The sequence below is a fragment of the Vicugna pacos genome, chromosome 21 (assembly GCF_048564905.1).
Source record: "Vicugna pacos chromosome 21, VicPac4, whole genome shotgun sequence".
NCBI lineage: Eukaryota > Metazoa > Chordata > Mammalia > Artiodactyla > Camelidae > Vicugna > Vicugna pacos.
This window is the reverse complement of record NC_133007.1, coordinates 8168904-8188562: the sequence shown is the minus strand read 5'-3', so window position 1 is coordinate 8188562 and position 19659 is coordinate 8168904. Positions and strand designations below refer to the sequence as shown.

At 41.0% G+C, this 19659-nt stretch overlaps 1 protein-coding gene across 4 annotated transcripts in view; it reads left to right on the top strand.

Annotated features, from left to right (window-relative positions):
- FAM20B (FAM20B glycosaminoglycan xylosylkinase) overlaps window positions 1-19659 on the top strand; it is a 41014-nt gene that overhangs the window by 8629 nt on the left and 12726 nt on the right. For 3 of the 4 annotated variants that reach the window (XM_072946038.1, XM_072946040.1, XM_072946041.1), the window contains exons 2-4: window positions 4289-4798; window positions 10229-10315; window positions 12712-12821. In XM_072946038.1, coding sequence (XP_072802139.1) covers window positions 4422-4798; window positions 10229-10315; window positions 12712-12821 — 574 coding nt within the window. In that variant the 5' untranslated portion in view covers window positions 4289-4421. Of the gene's footprint in view, window positions 1-859; window positions 900-1303; window positions 1555-4288; window positions 4799-10228; window positions 10316-12711; window positions 12822-19659 lie in introns of those variants that run through there. The other variant, XM_072946039.1, reaches the window with a different exon arrangement.

Here is a 19659-nt window from a genome sequence, read left to right as displayed (position 1 = left end):
AGAAGTTTTCATGGATAATCTGGAATATACCCAGTGGTCTTGCTTTCATTTCCTTAGTATCTGAAATGAAGGATCCTCTTCGAAGCCCAGTTTGCAGCGTTTGTAGTATGCTGCTTTCTCAGAAAAGAACATAATACAGCATGAAAACACTGGCTTGGGTTCCTTACCCTCTCAAGCACACAGGAGAAAAGAGAATCGTTGTGAAGAGCAGAAGGTGTGTATCAGCCTTAGAGAATGGAATTATTCCATATCATGCATCTAATACATTTTTGTGGAATAGGAGTCTTGCATACTCATAGACCATTGTAGAAATTCCTCTACACTGTCGATTTCTTAAATATACTTGTGCTTGCCCTGTGGGCTGAAGAAGCAGCAGCTTTCCAGCTAAAGGGAAGCCTCTTTCTGAACTGTCAATATTTACTCAGAAAAAGAGATAATTCTCTGAAACTACTGACTAAAGTGAGTAGAATCTTGGTAGAGCAGTAGATGGCCGGAAAAAAAAAAAAAAGGATAGCTAAGTCATGGTAGCCAACATTAAGGTACGAGTTGATACACACTCCTTTGATACTGAACACTGAAGGAGATTAACACCAGAGTCCTAAGATACTTGCAAAGCCTCATTTGTAGTAGTTTGTTCAGTTTAAGTGAATAAGACATCTACCTTTTCTATGCTAGGTACTAAGGAGGTGCAAAGATAGCTAAGATCCCTAAGGAGCCAGGATTCTGAGAGAGGAATTAAGAACTATATACAAGAAGATACTGGACAAGGCAGAACGTAGTTAAGTTTTGGTCTGAAGGGGAGAGAGTACTGTAGCGTGTGAGAGGGAACCGGAAATGGCTTTGCACGTGGCCCTTGAAAGCTTGATTAGGCTTTAAAACAGAGAAGATGGGAGGAAGAGGTAAGAGCAAGAGAAATTTTTTTTAACATTTTTTATTGATTTATAATCATTTTACAATGTGTCAAATTCCAGTGTTCAGCACAATTTTTCAGTCATACATGGACATATACACACTCATTGTCACATTTTTTTCTCTGTGAGCTACCATAACATTTCGTGTATATTTCCCTGTGCTATACAGTATAATCTTGTTTATCCATTCTACAATTCTGAAATCCCAGTCTATCCCTTCCCACCCTCTGCTCCCCTGGCAACCACAAGTCTGTATTCTCTGTCTATGAGTCTATTTCTGTCCTGTATTTATGCTTTGTTTTTGTTTGTTTGTTTGTTTTTGTTTTTTAGATTCCACATATGAGCAATCTCATATGGTGTTTTTCTTTCTTTTTCTGGCTTACTTCACTTAGAATGACATTCTCCAGAAGCATCCATGTTGCTGCAAATGGCATTATGTTGTCGGTTTTTATGGCTGAGTAGTATTCCATTGTATAAATATACCACATCTTCTTTATCCAGTCACCTGTTGATGGACATTTAGGCCGTTTCCATGTTTTGGCTATTGTAAATAGTGCTGCTATGAACATTGGGGTGCAGGAGTCATCCTGAAGTAGGGTTCCTTCTGGATACAAGCCCAGGAGTGGGATTCCTGGGTCATATGGTAAGTCTATTCCTAGTCTTTTGAGGAATCTCCATACTGTTTTCCACAGTGGCTGCACCAAACTGCATTCCCACCAGCAGTGTAGGAGGGTTCCCCTTTCTCCACAGCCTCTCCAGCATTTGTCATTTGTGGGTTTTTGAATGACGGCCATTCTGACTGGTGTGAGGTGAAACCTCATTGTAGTTTTGATTTGCATTTCAAGAGCAAGAGAAATTTTGCGGGAGTTCCAGTGGGGAATGTCGCGGAGGGGACCGTGTTCCTGCTCCGTTAGGTGCAAGCAGGGAAGAGTGCGGAGCGAAGAGAATAAGGGTGATGCCCCGCCGCACAGACTGGCTGAAGTCATTCAGGGTAGGGCTTTAATGGCTTGCTTAGGAATTTAAAGAACTCAGAAGTGGTGTGTGACTAGAAAAATGGTTTTGCTTGTTACCTAGTCTGGAGTGGGGGACCTGGAGGCGCAAAAGGCAGTTCTTTCTGGGACCCAAGAGAAGGTGCTGAGCACTGAGTGAAGCTGCTGGCTGTGGGCATGGCAGGCGGTGGTAGAGAACAGTCGCACGTTGTGTTCTTTCTTGTTCTGCCAGGAAGCGGTGACTAACACCAACACGAAAACTTGTCCAGCCCCTTCTTTAAATCTGCCCTCGCTCCTAATCTGCGGAGGTAAATAGTGAAGTGATGTTCACGTGATAGAAATTTCTGTCCTAGTTGAGCGGATAAATTGTTTGCAGCCCTGAACTGATGAGTGTGTTCTTCTGAGGCCCATCAAAATGTAGTAAGAGTTCAAAATTTAAAAGACAAACTCTGTTTTGTCTGAATTTTGGAGCTGCTCGAACTTCCTATTGCATTGGTGATTAAAAAAAACACCCAAAACCCTGCTATCCCCAGCCTTGATGCTACATGTTTAGATAGGATATGTTTGATATGCCTGAGGGAGGAATTCCTTCCTGAATGAAAAGGGCAGCATCATTGGAAGTTCATGGGTTAACCGACTTGAGTCTTGAAGAGGATTTTGTAGGAAGTAGAAGGCTGTTCAACTGACTCCTTTGTGCCAGGATTGTAATTGTACCGGGGCTATAGGGAGTTGCAGCTGGAGGTGCTGAGTAAAAACAGTTGCTGACACAGTGAGACTTCCATGTTACCTTGTACCACTGCAGCCGGAGACGTGTACTGTGGAACAGATAATTAAAGACGTTGTATGGTTTAGGTCGTGTTGGAACTAGCAAAAATCTCTGAAATCTGCTGTCCTAGCATGGCTGCTATCAGTAATCACAGGGAACTGTTTTACTGAGTTTCACAGCAAACTTGATACCATCACAATTACATTTTGGATGCATTTGAATTGCCTGTGTTTCAGCTAATAGTATTATATACTCCGTGGGAGATGATGATGCAACGAAACAGGTGGCTGGAGATAATTAGAATTAGAATTTGACTCTCTCTCTTTCCCTTCTTCATGAAAATGAATGAGAAGAGTGGTTAATCACCAAGAATAAACTGCATGTCAGCAGGCGCTCGGCAAGCTGTTGCCCTTAGAACACAGCGTTGCCCTAGTACCCTGTTCCTGGATGTGTTTCCAGCTGTTACTAGGGGAGCAGTCTCCAGTCTGGGTGGGAGTGTCTCAGCCTGAATCATTTTCCCTATCTTTTGTATTGGTTTTATTTCTTGGATTAATGGTTTGAGTTGTTAAATGAATTGGAGAGTGAAGCAGCACCCTGTTATCTTCTTGTCATCTTTGTCTTAGCCCGCGCTGTGCTGCCTGCAGGCATGTAGCAGAGCAAGCGAGTGCATGTGTCTCAATGGCCCCTTGGAGTGGAAGGCAGCCTGTCAGCATGCAAATGAGACTGAACTGTATGTTCTTGACACCCTTGCAAAAATCTTGTATTTGGAATCTTTTAGCTTGAGAACTGACCAGAGTGCGGTGGGCCCCACGGCAGCGGCCCCACGTCTTTCTGTCTGTGACATTGGCGTCTTTGTTATGTGCTGGACGGGCCAGACTTAGTAGTGTTGCTGTTGTACCAGGTTTCATTGGTTTTCTGGTCATGTTCTACTAATAGCCAGATGGTATAGGGAAATGTTTTTCTTTTACTTAATTTATCCAGATTTGAAAATCCATCTTTTACAGGGATTTTAATTTTGAAAAATAATTAGTGGAAGACTGATTAAGTAGAGATATGTATCTGGGTGTTTGTTGTATTTAAATACATGAGCAGCAGATATGACACATCCAGGATTGCTGGGTATTTGGACTCAAGAGGGGATTATTGCTCTCCTCTGTACCCTCTTCGGCATTTTTAGGAGTGTCTGTCTCGTAATGTGTCATAAAGTTATATTTGGAAAAGATAAGAACTGGAAAGTTACCAAATACTGGTGGTTTGGGATATTCAAAAGTCTTTCATGAATCTTGAAAGGTAAAAATGAAAGTTAAGGAGTTATGCATATCTTAATGTTTTACTTTTTTGTGCTTTATTTCATTGTTTGGTTCCTAGCGATTGGTACCAAACCACTCCTAGATGGCTGTGCATGCTATTAAAACAGGGCTATTTGCTTTTGAATTTTCATTTTACCTGGTTCTTACCTATTAGGTCCTTCCTTGAACAGGTTCGTTTTAAATTATTGGGTCGTCTCAAGCATAGGATTAGCAAAGCTACAAGGGCGAGTGATGTATTTGAGGCTTGCAAGAGATTCAAGGGTGGAAGGACAGACTTTCTGATTGAATTGTGCTTTGTGCTTGGGCTTGCAGGAATTGTGGGAGGTGCTTCGGTGAAGAGATGGACCAGTGTGTATAATCATGGAACCTCCTTGCTGACCATCACCACCTGCTCTCCTTGAGAAGTGAGAGAGAGTGGGTCAGGGGAGAAGGAAGAGAGGTCAACATGAAGCTAAAGCAGCGAGTCGTGCTGTTAGCGATTCTCCTTGTCATCTTTATCTTCACCAAAGTTTTCCTGATTGACAACTTAGATACATCAGCTGCCAACCGGGAGGACCAGAGGGCCTTTCACCGCATGATGGCTGGCTTGCAGGTGGAGCTGGTGCCCAAGCTGGACCACACCTTGCAGTCTCCCTGGGAGATTGCAGCCCAGTGGGTGGTTCCCCGGGAAGTGTACCCTGAAGAGACACCAGAGCTGGGGGCAATCATGCATGCCATGGCCACTAAGAAAATCATTAAAGCTGATGTGGGTTATAAAGGGACACAACTGAAAGCCTTACTAATACTTGAAGGAGGACAGAAAGTTGTCTTCAAACCTAAGCGGTAAGTCTTCATCTTGGGAGTTATCTGTGCTGGTTGGTTGACTCATGTAACTTGAAATTTATATGAGTGCTCGCCTCGCTCTCTTGGTATTCTGTTCAGTAAAATGAGACAGGGAGACCAGATCTCTGAAGTCTTTTCTATTTCCTAATGCCCCATGATTCTTTGAGTAGGGGAAATTTATAGGAGTGTGTTTTAGTTCCAAATTAGACTGCACTTCTTACAGTTAGAGCTATCCTTGGTTTCTAAGTTTATCACATATCTTCTATATGCCAGATGTTAGAGATACAAAATAAATTGGTTAGGAAATAAGCAGCTTGTCACCAAAAGTATGCACTTAAAGACTGGGTAACCACATCAGGGCTGTAGAGAAGGAGTTACCCAGAGCTGGAGTGGGTTTTGGATGGGCCCTTTTTAAGCACTAAAGCTCAGATTCTTTCACTTGAGTTTTGGTTTTGTTTTAACTAATAGACTTTTTTTTTTTTGAGCAGTTTAGGCTTACAGAAACATTGGGAAAGTACAGAGAATTCCTATATATCTCCCCCTCCCCACCGCAGACTCCCCTGTTATTAACATCTCCTGTTAGTGTAGTACATTTGTTACAGTTGATGAGCCAATGTTCATTTATTAACTAAAGTCCATAGTTTACATTAAGGTTCACTCTTTGTGCTTCCCTGCCCTAAACATCCCCTGTGTTCCAGTTACTCCTCCTCCCCTCCCTCCCCCTGAATCCCTGGCAACCACTGATCTTTTTACGGTCTCCATAGTCTGCCTTTTCCAGAATGTCATATAGTTGAAACCATACCTTTTGCAACCTTTTCAGATTGGCTTCTCTCACTTAGCAGTATGCATTTAAGTTTCCTCCGTGTCTTTTTGTGGCTCAGTAGCTCATTGTTTAAAATTGCTGAGTACTGTTCCATTGTAAGGATGCACCCCAGTGTGTTTGTCCATTCACCCACTGAAGATCGTCTTGGTTGTTTCCAAGTTTTGGCAGTTATGAATAAAGCTGCTATAAACATTCACGTGCAAGTTTTTGTGTAGATGTGTTTTCAGCTTATTTGCGTAAATACCAAGGAGCACAATTGCTGGATCATATGGTAAGAATATGTTTAGTTTTGTAAAAACTGCCAAACTGTCTTCCAGAATGGCTGTACTAATTTACATTCCCATCAGCAACAAATGAGAGCTCTTGTCATTCCACATCTTCACCAGCATTTGGTATTGTTGGTGTCTTGGATTTTGGCCATTCTAATATGTATGTCACCATATCGTGTTGTTTCTTTTATGTTTTAAGCAGAGAGCGGCACCGTTTTACTTACCTGAGTCCAGATTTGAACTGGAGAGAGGACTAGATCGTATGTTGTCAGACAGTGGATTCCTTTGGACTTCTCTCAGGATCTGCAGAGATAATTTTATGTGGCAATTCTATAGTGTAATTATTTTTTTTAAGTTTTCTGTAGGTATATGTATTTAAAATAGGTTAACATGGTGGTAATTTATATTCTTTTGCCAGGAATTAGTTTCCAGTGGATTTTTCTCAAAGTTTGTAATGTGTAAAATTTTCTGTGTACTAAACTTTTTTTTTCATTCCTCAGTGAAGCTTTTGAGAGAATTATAACACATACCTTTGGGTCTCTTGCTGGAATGGGAGAAGAAATACGGAGTGAAGGTGTGCAAAACTAAACTGTAACCAGAGTAGCTGGCTTAGCTCCCTTCATGACCCAAATATCAGTAGGCAATAAGCAGCCAGAGAGCTTATTATGTAGATCCCGTCCACGTAAGGGATCTATGTTTGCCTGGAACTGGGAAGGACGGTGTATGGGAGATGTGGAAATTAGGAAAGTTTTAGAATGCAGTAGACTTTTGGAAAATAGAAAAGTCTGCTTGGCAGGCAATGTGGGAAAGTATGGTTATATGGGCCTTGGGATCTAATTTCCACTGAGTGCACACCATTTGCCAGACATTACACTAAGAAGTTTTGTATCTGTTAATGCCTTTAACCTTCATCACAACTGTAGGCAGTTACAGTTCTTATTTCCAGAATAAGAAACCGAGGCTTAGAGAGAGTCACTAACTTGACAGGGTCACCCCACAGTAACTAATGGAGCTGGCATTTGGATCTGTCAGAGTGTGAGCAGCTGGTGTTCTGCCACACACGCGTGATTCTCTTAAGTTTGTTTGCCTTCCTGTAAGTGAGATGACATGGATCACCCATCATCAGAATTTTTCTAGTTTAGTTTTGAAATGTGGTCCTTTACCTCATGGTTTGTAGCTTGAGAGATCGGCAGCATAAGCAGAACAATGATGGAAAGAAGGCAAACAAAAAGGAAAGATGAAATTTGTGTGATGAGAGATGAGCTGCAGGCATGTTGTGTTTAAATGAGAGCATACCCTGCCCACACCCACTGTTTGTACACTGAAGAACTGAGGGTGAGCCGGGACAGCAGGCAGGTGTTCCTGACACGTGCAGCATTAGTATTAGTCCAGGCGCTTGGTGGATGGGACTGGGGTGTTCAGACAAGGTGTCAGTGGAGGTGGGGAGAGGCCAGACTGGTGACCAGGGGAAGCGGCAGCAGATAAATGCATAAACTAGCCCTAGTCACTGTTGCTTCATCTCACATTTTTTACTGCCAGTGCAGCTTCCCATTACTTTCTTCTTCCAGACCACACTGAAAACCACTTTGGTTTTTCCCTCAAATACTCATATCATCACGGTGCTCCCCAGCTTTAAAAAATCTAGGGTTTCCCATTGCTCACTCGACAAAACCCAGCCTCCACAGCCTGATGGCCAAGCCCCTCACAGCCTGGTCCTCCTCTCTACACCTAGCTGTCTTTCCTTTTTTTTTTTTTTTTCCCCACTCAGCTCTTTATTCCTGACAGTGTGGCCCCCTCCTCCTCCACCCCAACAGCCCGGGTCCACGCCCAGCTCCAGGGACGCTCCATCCCCACCCCACAAGCTGTGGGCCACCGCAGCAGGTGACAGCACTCTCCTTCCCCACACACGCTGACCTGGGCTGATTACACCTGCTACTACCGCGGGCTGAGGAAAGAAAGTGCCTGTAGAAATTGACTCAGTCTGGAAACACCCATCAGATTGCTCTTCTGACCCCAGTGGCCTCCAAGACTGTTTAGTCCTAGTATAAGTGCAAATTAATGTCCTTGGTCACACTCTGATGTCCTTCACCAGAAGGATAGGAGTGATTTATTGGCAGTTACTGTATGAATTTTGCTGCTCTGTCAGTGACTTAAGATGGATCGCTCTGTTGAGAGGAGGATCTAAGTCATTCCTGCTAAATTGAGACGTGCACCTTTCTTTAATAGCTGCTCTTGGGTTTAGCACCTCTGGAACCTGATTGTCCATGTTCTCTTGTCAGAGATGGAAGATTTTTATAGTACATGAAACATATAGGAATACAGTGATGCTTTTATTTGCACATTTTGCCTTACATTGTTATAAAAGTAATTTTTTTTTCGTTCAATGTAGCTGTTATCCTTTCTGGAAGTAAATTGATTGTCACAGGCAAAAACTGCAGTTATGGTGGGAAAGGAACAAGACAGCAGGGGCCTGAGAATGGATGGAAGTCAGTGAATGACATGTATGACTGAAACATTCTGCTGTACACCAGAAATTGACACAATATTGTAAATGGACTATAGTTCAATTAAAATTTAAAAAGTCAGCAAATGATCTTAGAAAGTGCTGAAAGGGACCTGGGAGATGAGCTAGTCCAACTTCTCACTTTACAGCTGGGGAAGAGATCCAGGGTTCGGACTTCCCACATTTCACATAACCGAAGCATGAGCTAAGGATTCAGACCTTCAGACTCCAGTGCAACTCTTTCATTTTGATTCTTCTTCGTTTCCCTTTTCCTTTCTTCCTGTTTCTCCAGCCCAACCCGAGTTCCTGGATTCCTCTAGGGTTTTACATTTCACTCTGAGCAGCTTTCCCATGTGTTGGAAAGCTCTCTAATGTTTCAGTGACAGGAGCGGACTGCACATCACCACATGTCTTCCTGTGACTCTGCTGGAGTCATGAAAAGTAAGGTATTCAAGGACTGTCCCCCAGCTTGCTGGACAGCATGCAGCTGTAGTGGAGAGAGAAGTGCTTGAATGGTGTCAGCTTTTGCTGCGATTCTGTTTAAAAACAGAGGCTTTTAATTTGGAGGTAACCAGTGTAATCCTAGGCGGCCTACATGATGCTTTGACACTAAAAACAAAAACATACATTTGAATATATTGACCATGCTGAGAAGAAACAGGTGTCCAGCCAGGTGGTGATGCTTGGCTGTCTTCTGCCATAAGTGTTCCACCACTTTGCCTTGAGGCTGTGTTTTGTGGACATGGTTTCACTTTATATTTCATGGTCGTTTATGGTGAAGGTCACTGCCCTTTTATAGTATTGTTCCCCACTTCCCCACGGAGACCCAGGTGTCCTTAGTGGCGTGGCTCTTCCTCATGTCATTCTCAACTTACTTCTGTCTTACGGTTCCCTTGTAAAGCCTAAGAGGTCTCCTTTTGATTCAGGAAGTGGGGGTGAACAGGAGTCAGTAGAGTTCATGAGTGAATTAAGTGTCTACTTTTGAAGTGTATCTTTTCATATGATTAGTAGATAGAAATGTGCCAGTTTTTGTTTTCTTTTGTATATGTCATGCATGTGATATAAAATCATCAGAATGAAGTTTGAGATGAAAGACATCTTAGAACTTTCCTCCTGGCCCAGCCCTTAATATTATAGATAAGGAGTCTAAGACCCAGAGAAGAGAAGCATTTTGCTCCAGGTCACCCAAGAAGATAAAGACAGAGCTATACCTAGTTCTCACTCTAGTCCAGTATTCCTTCTGCTACATCATCGTAAACCCAAAAAGAAAATAGTTATTCTGATGACTTCTTAATGTCCCTTTGCCTAGTCATGAATAAAAGCTGAGGCTTATCAGGACCATTTTTTCCCCAAGAAAGTTAAACCCCTCTAATAGGCCTCGCTGTAGCCATTCTGATAAGCATACTTTTTAGTTACATATTTTCCTTCATTTCTTCTGTTAGGTCTAATAAACATTTTAGTAGACATTTATTGAGCACCAACTATAGGCTTAACACTGTGCTGGAAATACAAAGATAGTCCTCACCTTCCAGGAAAATACCTTATAGTTTTACTTAAGCTACACTGCAAGTCTTTTAAAGAGGTAAAGACAGCGTCGTGTCCTAGTCGTAGAATGACTGTAGCGGCAGCTGTATAATCCTGGTTTCCTTCTCCACTTCGTCTTCACTGCGTCTGCCCAGGCATTTGTGCTGACCCATGACTGTTCTCAGCGTTGACAGAGAAGGTCTCTATAGAGCAAAATCAGCCTTGCAGAGTTTCTGCCCTGCCTCTTGCGCTGTGACCTCCGGAACTGATGTGATTGATGTCCGCATCTGTGCCTCCGATTAACTCTGCAGGTACAACCGGGACTACGTGGTGGAAGGGGAGCCGTATGCTGGTTATGACAGACACAATGCAGAGGTAGCAGCCTTTCATTTGGACAGGTATGTGTGGTCATAGGGGTTATGTTCGTTTTGCTTCCTTTTGACAGTATCTTGGAGAGGACTGTGGACTCCTTTTTAAAGAAATCTAATAAGAAAACAGAGTCTAATAACTGACTGGTTACCTACTTTAGATAGCTACTCATAGTGGTAGAGCGCATGCTTAGCGTGCACGAGGGCCTGGGTTCCATCCCCAGTACCTCCATTAAAAAAAAAGATATCCAATTGAAACAATGAGATACTATTTTCTCCTGCTAAAAATGACAGATCAGAAAAAAGATAATAATTTATTGGCAGGAATACATTGACATATGCTGCTTGTGTCATCATTGATAGGTTCAGTCTTTCTTTTAAGAATAATGGCATTTGGTGGGGGGAGGGTATAGCTCAGCGGTAGCACACATGCTTAGCATGCACAAGGTCCTGGGTTCAGTCGCAGTACCTCCATTAAGAGAAATGAATACATTCTTTTAAAAAAGGATAAATAAATAAATAAACCTAATTTCCTCCCCCACTGAAAAAAAATAAAAACTCTTAGAGGTTAAGTTTTAAAAAAAAAAGGAATTACAGCCTTTTTGTACTAAAAACCTTAATGTTCGTACCCTTAATGGGTACCTTTCTATGTGAGTATCTAAGATATTTCTAGGAAAATACTTCTAGGAAGTACCCTAGAGAATCAGAAATTCAAAGATGCATATACAAAGATCTTAGCATTTTCAGTAGTGAAAATCTGGAAGCAATCTAAACGTCTAATGAAAGGGAAAGATTAAATGTTCATTCACAATACCATGAGTTTTCACTGCCTCTTTAAGACCTCGTGGGGAAGAGTTGGATAAATCCTACTCCTCACTTAATGGCATATTAGAATCAGTCTTTCCAAGGCCTCATTTGTTTCCATTTTCTTTATCCCCAAATCCCTTCCTGTTTCCCTGTTGATCGACACCAGCAGTGCATGAAGATCATTTTCTCATATCCATACCGCTATTTCATATTATCCAACATACTGATTTTTGTTAATCTAACAAATGTAAAGTGGTATCTCACAATCATTGGCAAAGTTTAGCACGTCCTTATCATTTCACAGCACACCTACTTGTTAACTTAGAACCAAGTAGTCTTTGTACAGAAATTACTTTTGATGTTAATTAAATATAATAGTATTTCAATTTATGACCTGTGCTTTGGAAGTCTTGTATTTAAATCCCTTCCCTCCCTCAGACTGAAAGATATTCCTGGCCAGCCCCCCACCCCTTTTGTTACCTGCCCCAGCCAGGCTCACATGCCACTGAACGTGGCTTTCCAGCCCTACGTGGCTGCTAACGTGGCTCCCCAGTGCTACGTGGCTGCTGCTCTTTAGTCTGACAACAGTCAATGGAAAGGAAAAATACCTGCCCGCTTTCTTTCCCACCCATGGCTCCTGACACTATTCTGCTCTGGGTTGCCATTTCTCCATTACATTAGGATTTAACCACCTTCTGTGGCCTCAGGAGGCTCTCTCAGTTTTTATGTTATTTTGACAGTTCTGTTGATCTCCTTGCTTTTGTGGTTTTTCTAAAAATGAGTTTAGTACAGAGAGTCAGTCAGCAGCCCTGAACAATGGATTATTTATTGCACAGCCATTTTTAAATGCTTTCTAATAACATGAGAAAAGGCTCATGATACAATGATGAGTGAAAAGCAGGACACAAAACTGCATATAGTGTACTCCCAGTTGTGTGTATATACACAAGAGTGAGTGTGTGTTTATATATGCATGTGAAGGAAAAGATGTCGTATGCCAAAATGTCAGGAGTTACTTCTGGGTTGTGGAATTATGCATGATCTGTATTTTCTTCAGTAAATTTCTGAGTGTTCCAAACCTTGCCCCTTCAAGTTTTCTTCAGCGAGTGTGTATTTTTCAGCCAGAAAAATCCCTTTCTGAAAAATAATGGTGCTCAATGATAAGTTTGCACTTTTAGACCATTAGCGATATTTTCAAATGTGTCCATATTTAAGTTGTCCTTTGTGTTTATCCTTTTAGATTAATCTGTATAGTTTTCTGCCAATGTGCTGCTCTATCCAAAGCTTTGAACCCATGTATGGGTTTGTGCCTATTTTTTTTTTTTGTTAAATTTTATTTTGAAATTTTATCATGAAAAAGTTCTAACAAAAGTAGAGATAATAGTAAAATCAACCCATATACCCACTCCTTGGATTTAACAGTTTTTCATATTTTGCCAGATTTGTCTTTAATAAATTATGTGCATCTTGATATTAAACTCATAAATATATGTACCTCTAAAAACTATTCACAGCAATCAGCAGTACCTTTACACATTATGATTAACCATGATTTTTAGGACTACTATTTAAAATACACCCCAGAGATTTTTCTCGTCTGTTCTTCCCTTCCAAACCAGGATTCTGGGTTTCCGCCGAGCCCCCTTGGTGGTTGGCAGGTTTGTTAATCTGCGGACGGAGATCAAGCCTGTTGCCACGGAGCAGCTCTTGAGCACCTTCCTAACCGTAGGTAAGAAGGTTATAGAGGACATTTAGATAGGGGAAGAGTTAATAAATTAAATGGGGCATCATTGAGCAAGCTGGTTCATGACTTTTAGGAACGGAATAACTCAAGGGAATACAAAAGCAAATCAGGTAACTTGTTCTCAGGTTACTGGGGGAAACAGATCTCAAGGTAGATGGCAGGAAGTTGAATCTTTTCCCTAATGTGAGCTTTGTGTGTCTGTGAAGTAGGAGCTGAGATGGTTTACAACGGCGTAGGTGGCTGATAACTTTATTTCCTTCTGCTTGATCTTAAACTAAATCTCATACTCAAATTTTGGCCTGTATCTGTTGATGTATCTGTTGATGTCTACGTGTCACTGCCTTGCTATATTTTTTTCATATCTGTGTACATTCTTGGGAACTGTGTCCTATCTCCTTGGAATTAAACAAACCTTAAGGCAAGTCTGTAAGAGGATCAGAATTTCCCTTGTAGGGTTGGAAGATCACCCCTGCCTCCTCTTACTCCCCAGGGGTAGCCTGCAACTCTGTGTGGAGTTGGCTGTGGCCTCTCTGGCCTCTGTTCTCTGTTACTGCACTGTGAGCTAAGGGGTCTGGGCTAGAATTCTCTCTCCTGTTCTCCTTGTGGACACGGTGAGAATGAGAGGAATTCAGAGGAGCTGTGGTTTCTTGTCTGAGCCTCCTCATGGTGACATTTTCAATGACACAGCACTCTGCATTGATACGACTGTTGAAACAGACATTGCAAGATAAACTTCACCTTGCTTTGCTAGAGTGAATGGATTTACATTTAAAATGAGGTGAAACTGAATATTTAAAGGACTTGTGACAGATTTATCATTCGAAATTTAAACTTAAAAGACTAGGGTTCCGCTGTTCTTACAACTAACGAAAAGCAGACAGTGTCAGTGATTTGTTTCATATATCTTCTGATCACCTTTGCTTGTCCAGTTTTATGCTCAGGCAAACATGAATTCCTGATGAATGAGAGAGGTCAAGAAGAATAGGCCTGCTCTCCAGAGAGTCACAGGAGGTTAACTCTCATGTGTCGTGCGAGGCGTGGGGGAAGGGAGAGGCCAGAAAAAGGTTTGTAGAGGAGGTTGTTAACACTTGGACTGACTATTGAAGAATCAGCAGGAGCTACCCAGGCTGCCAAGAGGGAAGGGCCCTGGCTGGGCAAGATAATGGGAAGCATAATGGAAATGAGGGCACAGAGACCTGAAGGTACCCAGGGTTGGCGCATCTAGCCCAGAGCTTCTGGATACAACCTGCAGCACACGGCAGTGGCTTAGTTCAGCTGCTATATAACAAGATATCATAGACTGTGTGCTTAAACAATAAGGATCTATTTCTCACAGTTCCGAATGCTGGAAGTTCAAGATCAGGGTGCCATTGTGGTTGGGTTCTGGTGAGAGCCATCTTTGTGGTTCACAGTCAGCAATCTTGTTGTCTCCTCACATGGCAGAGAGAATGAAAGAGGAATCATCTCTCTCATGTCTCTTCTTATAAAGGCACTAATCCCATTGTGAGGGCTCCTGCCAAAAGTCCCTCCTCCAAATACCACTGCATTAGGGTTTCATCATTGAATTCTTGTGGGCACACGAACGTTCAGTCTGTAGCAGGCAGGTAGAGGGATTTGGTGGAGATAGATTTTAAATAATGGGCTGACCTTAGCACAGTTTTTAAGTGTATTACTACATAACTCGTTATAATGATAACTAAATTTTATGTAGCCCTTGCAACTTGACAAAGCACTTTCACACAGTTACCTTATTTAATCCTCTGGTCAAAGAGTGCAATAAGTAGGGGAGATTTATCCACATTTCAGACCTGAGAACGAGTTAAATGACTTTCCCAAAGTCACAAAGCTACTCATTGTTAGCCAGGATTCAAACCCAGATTTTAAGACTCTAAAATATTTAATCTGCTTGTATTCTTCTATATTTGTTCATTTATTCACTGAACAAAATTTTATTTCACTTCTTTGTGAGAGGCTCTGAACAGGGTGTTGAATATACAAAAATGAATGACATCTTCTTGTCTTCAGAGAGCTTTGTCTAATGGGGGAGCCAGACGTGTACAGAGGGCCTGTGGGAATGTGGAGGAGAACAGCAGGGGGCCTACAAGTTAGGGCCAGGGTGGTGGATTCAACCAAGTCTCAAAGGGAGAATAGCAATCCTATAGGAAGATACAGTGGGAAAGAACACCCTAGGTTTGGAGAAGGATTCAACCTTTTTTGTGCAAAAACCCTCCTTTGGCAATCTAGAAAAACTTCTGGATCCTATATCAAAATGGTGTTTTTAAATACATAAATTAAAATACATAAACTTGTAAATAAAACCAGTAATAATGAAGTATATTTTTTTACCAAACATTACAAAAAGCAAATTTGTGATAGAATAACATGTGCTTTATTATTTAACACATTAAATAACAAGATCTGAGTGATCTAGTAACTACTGTAATTTCGGACCATGAATATAAATGATACTTTGCAATGTCTGCAACAGTGCTAATATGATGTGAAAAATCTGTTGATTTCTTCTGCTGAAAAAGTCACAGGGAATGCTGCTACTGCTACCATGGTTTGCTCTCTACCATCATAATTGATGGAAATGCTAAGTTGCAGATAGAAGTTAGTAAAAATAAAAATGTAATTTGGTTTCCATCCAGTTCACAGGCTCCCCAAGTTAACCCTGTTCCAGGGGGAGGACAGAGCATGACAACAGCGACAGGAAAGGAGAGGAGGGCGTGGCAGGCTCAAGGGACTGGGTAGTTTAGCTGAAGGAAAGACTGTCTCCTTAGGCATCGGGAGGCCATGGAGAGAATTTGAACATAGAAGGATCAGACTTGAATCTTAGAAAACTAACGGTAGCAGCATTGTGGAGGGTGGACTGGGAAGGGGTGGGGGGAGAGGAGAGCCTTTGGGGGCTGTTGTAGGAAATTCACATGCAGTGAGTCAGCACTAGAACAAGGACTGGGTATAAAAAGACTGAAGAGATATTCAGGAATTAAACTGGAAAGAATTTGACGACCATTTGGGCTGAGTGAGACAATTGAGAGAGAGTGAAAAATTAAGAGTGACTCTCCAGTTTCTGGAGCGGATGACTAAGTAGATGGTGAAGCCGTTAGCTACTTTAGGAATGTATGGAGAGGAGCAGACTTCAGATGGAGCAGGGGAAGAAAGTGAATTTAATTTTGCATATTTTGTTTCCTTGTGTGAAATTATAAATAGATATATTGGTTTCTGCCCCCGGTTCCTGACTCACAGCTCCTAAAACCCTTGTAAGTTCCTCAGTGATAAGAACACTAGGAGCAAATCTTATTCCATCGAGGTGGCTCCCCATGGGCTCCTGGAGGCCTTCTGGATGGGAGCCAGTCACCAGAAAGACCAAGCTGTAGTTAGAAGCTTGGAGTTTTCAGCCCGGCGCCCTTGCCCTGTCCCCAGAGAGGGGAGAGACACTTGAAAAGAGTTAATAATTGATCGTGCCTACGGGAGGAAGCCGCTATACAAATCCCAATAGTATGGGGTTCAGGACGCTTCCAGGTTGGTGAAGCAGTAGCTTCCATGTGCCCTTGTGCCAGGCCCCACACTCCACAAGGACAGACGCTCCTGTTGAGGACCTCGCCCTGTGTATCTCTTCATGTGTCGATAGGTATCCTTTGTAATAAACCAGTCATCTCGTGAGTAAACTGGTTTTCTGAGACCTGTGAGCTGCTCCAGCAGTTTTTTTTTTATTGAAGTATAATTGACACACAGCATTGTTGGTTTCATATGGTATAATATTTGTATATATTGTGAAATGATAACCATAGTAAGTCTAGTTAACAAACATAACCGTACATAGGTACAGACTTTTTTTTTCTTGTGAGGAGAACTTTTGAAATCTCTGAGACTTAGCAATTTTCAAATATGCAGTACAGTATTATGTACTCTACTCACCATGCTGTACTTTACATCCCAATGACTTAATTATTTTGTAACTGGAAGTCTGTACCTTTTGACTCCCTTCACCCATTTCTCCCAGCACCTGCCTCTGGCAACCACCCGTCTGTTCTCAGTATCTATGAGCTTGGTCTGTTTGGTTTTGTTTTAGATTCCACATATAAGTGAGATCATTCAGTATTTATCTTTCTCTGACTTATTTCACTTAGCATAGTGCTCTCAGGGGCCATCCATGTTGTTAACAAATGGCAGGATTTCCTTCTTTTATGGTTGAATAATACTCCATTATATATTTTATTTATATACACACACACACACACACACGGAGAACATTTTTTTCTTTAGCCATTCATCAATCAATAAATACTTAGGTTGTTTCCATATCTTGGATGTTATAAATAATGCTGCAGTGAATAAGGGGGTGCAGGTATCTTTTTGGGTTAGTGTTTTCATTTTCTTTAGCTAAATACTCAGAAGTAGAATTGCTGGATCATATGGTAGTTCTATTTTTAATTTTTTGAGGAACCTCCACACTGTTTTCCTTAGTGGTTGCACCAATTTACATTCCCACCAACAGTGCACAAGGGTTCCCTTTTCTTTACATCCTCACCAATACTAGTTATTTCTTGTCTCTTCGATGATAGCCATTCTAACAGTGTGGGATGATATCTCATTGTGGTTTTGATTTGCATTTCCATGATGATTAGTCATGTTGAGCTCATTTTCATGTATCTGTTGGCCACTGATATGTCTTCTTTGGAAAAATGTCTATTCAGATCTTCTGCCCATTCTTTAATCTGATTTTTTCAATTAGTTTTTGAGTTGTATGAGTTCTTCATATATTTTGGATACTAACCCCTTATCAGATACATGCTTTGCAAATATTTCCTCCCGTTCAGTAGGTTGCCTTTTCATTTTGTTGAGGGTTCCCTTGCTGTGTAGAAGCTTTTTGGTTTGATGTAGTCTGACTTGTTTATTTTTGCTTTTTCGCCTTTGCTTTTGGTGTCAAATCCAAAAAAATCACTGCCAAGACCAATATCAAACTGCCTATGTTTTCTTCTAGGAGTTTTATGGTTTTAGATCTGAAGTTTAAGCCTTTGATCCATTTTGAGTTAATTTTTGTGTACGGTATGAAACAGATGTCTGCTTTCATTCTTTTGCATGTGACTGTTCAGTTTTCCCAACACCATTTATTGAAGAGACTGTCCTCTCCCGATTGTATATTCTTTGCACTAGCAAATTAATCAAACCCAAGCAAGGGCTCGTAGGAACCTCTGATTTATAGCCAGTTGATCAGAAGCATGGGAAACAATCTGGACTTGTAATTGGCATGTAAAGTGAGAGGCAGTCTAATGGGACTGGTCCCTTAACCTGTGGAGTCTGATGCCATCTCCGGGTAGACAGTGTTCAGAAGGTTTTTGTCTGTTTCACATGTAGCATCCTTTTTTATTTGAGGGCCATTTGTATTTTCTTTTATTTGTGTTTGCATATCCTTTGCTCACTTTCAGCTCTGTCATTGGTCCTATTGATTTATAGGAGCTCATACATAAGAAAGACAGTCCTTTGTAATATGAGATGTAAATATTTTTCCCAATTCTTTAATTTCTTTTGACTTTGCTTATAGTATTTTTGGGGTTTTGTTTTGTTTTGTTTTGTTTTGCCTTACAGAAATTTTGTTTTAACGTAATCAATCTATCTTTTATGATAGATTTTCTGATTTTGAATCAGTTAGCCTTGTTCACTCCAACGTTATGGAAGAATTCTGCCTTTTTTTTAAAGTACTTTTGTAGTTTACTTTTCACATTTTAGTTTTTGATGTAGTTGGAATTTATTCTAGTATGCGGAATGAAGTATGGCTCCATTGGTTTGGGTTTTTTTTTCCCCTAGATGGCTATCAGTTGTCCCTGTAGCATTTATTAAAGAGTCTGTTCTGGGGGTGGGAGGGGAGGGTATAGCTCAAGTGGTAGGGTTGCATGCTTAGCATGACAAGGTCCTGGGTTCAATCCCCAGTACTCCTCTAAAAATAAAGAAATAAACCTAATTACCTCCTCCCCTCCCCCCCAAAATAAAGTCTGTTCTTCCCCTGTAATAAATTTTCTTTATTTAGTTTCTTTATTTAGCTTTAGTTTCTGGACTTTCTATTCTGATCCATTGGACATTATATCTGTTTTAATTATTGAGGCATTGTAATATGTTTTGATATCTGGTAAGTCTATTCTCCTCTCTTTGCAATTTTAAGAGTTTTCTTGCAGTTCTTATTAATTTTTTCTTTTGACCTTTCAAATAGTCTTGCCTAGTTACCCTCCAAAAGATCTGTTGGTATTTCTCATGGATCAAGTTAAACTTATAAATTTATATTTTTATAATTATAAACATTAAAAACGTGTTATATCTTTCAATTAGTGTTCAAACCTTCTTTACCTAGAAAAGTTTTAAGGTGAAAGGAGACTGACAGGATCAGCTTTGTGGGTAAGCATGTGGTGGATTTGTTTCTGTTTAGTGTTTTTGCTGTGCCAGGGGTTGGAAATACTAAAAGTTTGAGTGCTGTTTGTCTCTTCAAGGACACATACATAAGGACATAAACAGTCATTAATGGAATATGTGAGGGTTTCTAGGTGTAGGAAATTAGCTATATTCCATGGCTATATTGTATAGAAGTGGGGGGCAAAGAAAACATTACTTACCTCAACTTTTAATTTTGAAACAATTTTGGATTTATGTAAAAGTTGCAGAAATGATCCACAGAATCCCCCAGGTTCCTCAGTTGTTAATATTTCTGAATCATTTGAGAACGGGTTGCAGACATGAATACCCACTACAGCATTATATGCTCCCTTAAGACTTCCGTGAGTGTGTCCCAGCTACCAGGATGTTCTCCTACACAGCAGCATTCGGCCAT